Source organism: Athene cunicularia (assembly GCF_003259725.1).
Source record: "Athene cunicularia isolate RWA chromosome 1 unlocalized genomic scaffold, athCun1 chr1_part1, whole genome shotgun sequence".
NCBI classification, from domain to species: domain Eukaryota; kingdom Metazoa; phylum Chordata; class Aves; order Strigiformes; family Strigidae; genus Athene; species Athene cunicularia.
Genome location: NW_020799091.1, coordinates 119467287 through 119468280, shown reverse-complemented (window position 1 = coordinate 119468280; position 994 = coordinate 119467287). Strand labels below are relative to the sequence as shown.

The 994-nt window shown below is 35.0% G+C and overlaps 1 protein-coding gene across 1 annotated transcript in view; it reads left to right on the top strand.

The window, feature by feature from the left end:
• The first annotated feature begins 273 nt into the window (after nucleotides 1-273).
• Nucleotides 274-994, top strand: part of ADGRG7 (adhesion G protein-coupled receptor G7) — a 26163-nt gene continuing 25442 nt past the window's right edge. The window contains exon 1 of the mRNA XM_026857110.1: nucleotides 274-382. Within this exon, the coding sequence (XP_026712911.1) occupies nucleotides 274-382 (109 nt within the window). The remainder of the gene's footprint in view (nucleotides 383-994) is intronic.

Genomic DNA, 994 nt, shown 5'->3' with positions numbered 1-994 from the left:
GCAGCTGGGTGTCTGATGTGGGACATTTTCCTACAGCAAGCAGAAGACATGACATTTAATGCCTTGAGAAGCTGAATGAGTTATCAAGTGGAAAATGATAAAAATAATTGTGTGCTACTTCTCTACCAAACCTTTTTTTTTTTTTTTTTTGTCCTGAGTGGAACAGAAATGGTTAAAATTTTATCCGTTGGCAAGTAGTTAATGGTTTATCCATCACAAGGTTATGAATGTATAATACCATTTTATAGCAGAGCAGACGGTCTGCACCACAACATGCCTTCACTCCACTGGGACAGAATATTGGTTGGAATTACCTGTTGTGTAGTGACTGTGACCCTTTGGGCGCTGTGTATTTGGCAACTTGTCCTCAGGTTTAAAACAGGTAAGAAATATAATTCTACCCCATTTGAGCTTCATTTGAGCTATTTGGGTTATTTTTCCTTTCCTTGTTTGCTGATAAATGTGATTACTCTCTGCTGTATGCTTCTTAGGTGGAACATTTTTCTTCTTACACTGATGTTTAAAGAAGTACCCAAATTTTGCATTCTACTGTAAAACAGAATAACATGACAAAAAAATTGTCATCTGGAGTATTTTCCTTGTAACTTGTATACACTGTACATGATTCCTCTGATAGAGCTTTGAGAAATGTCTTGAAATTTTCTCTCTTTCAGTAGAAATCTAATTTATTTTTCAAAAGACAGAAATAAACCTCTAGCTAGTAAATTATGTTCTAAAGAGGAAATATTTAGCTTTACATATGTTTATATGCTTGTATGCAAGTAAGCAAAACATGCTGTATAGCACCTGTCCATTTTTTCACTACAACTTGCATTATAGAAAAACAAATATACCTGAAAATCAGGTCAATGCACCCTTGTAACACACTTCTGTGTGCAAACTTGGAGCAGAAAACTGGTCAGTGTTTCCTCTCAGCGAAGTACTCACTATATTGACATGATATAAAATTATGCATGGACCTATATTCAGAATT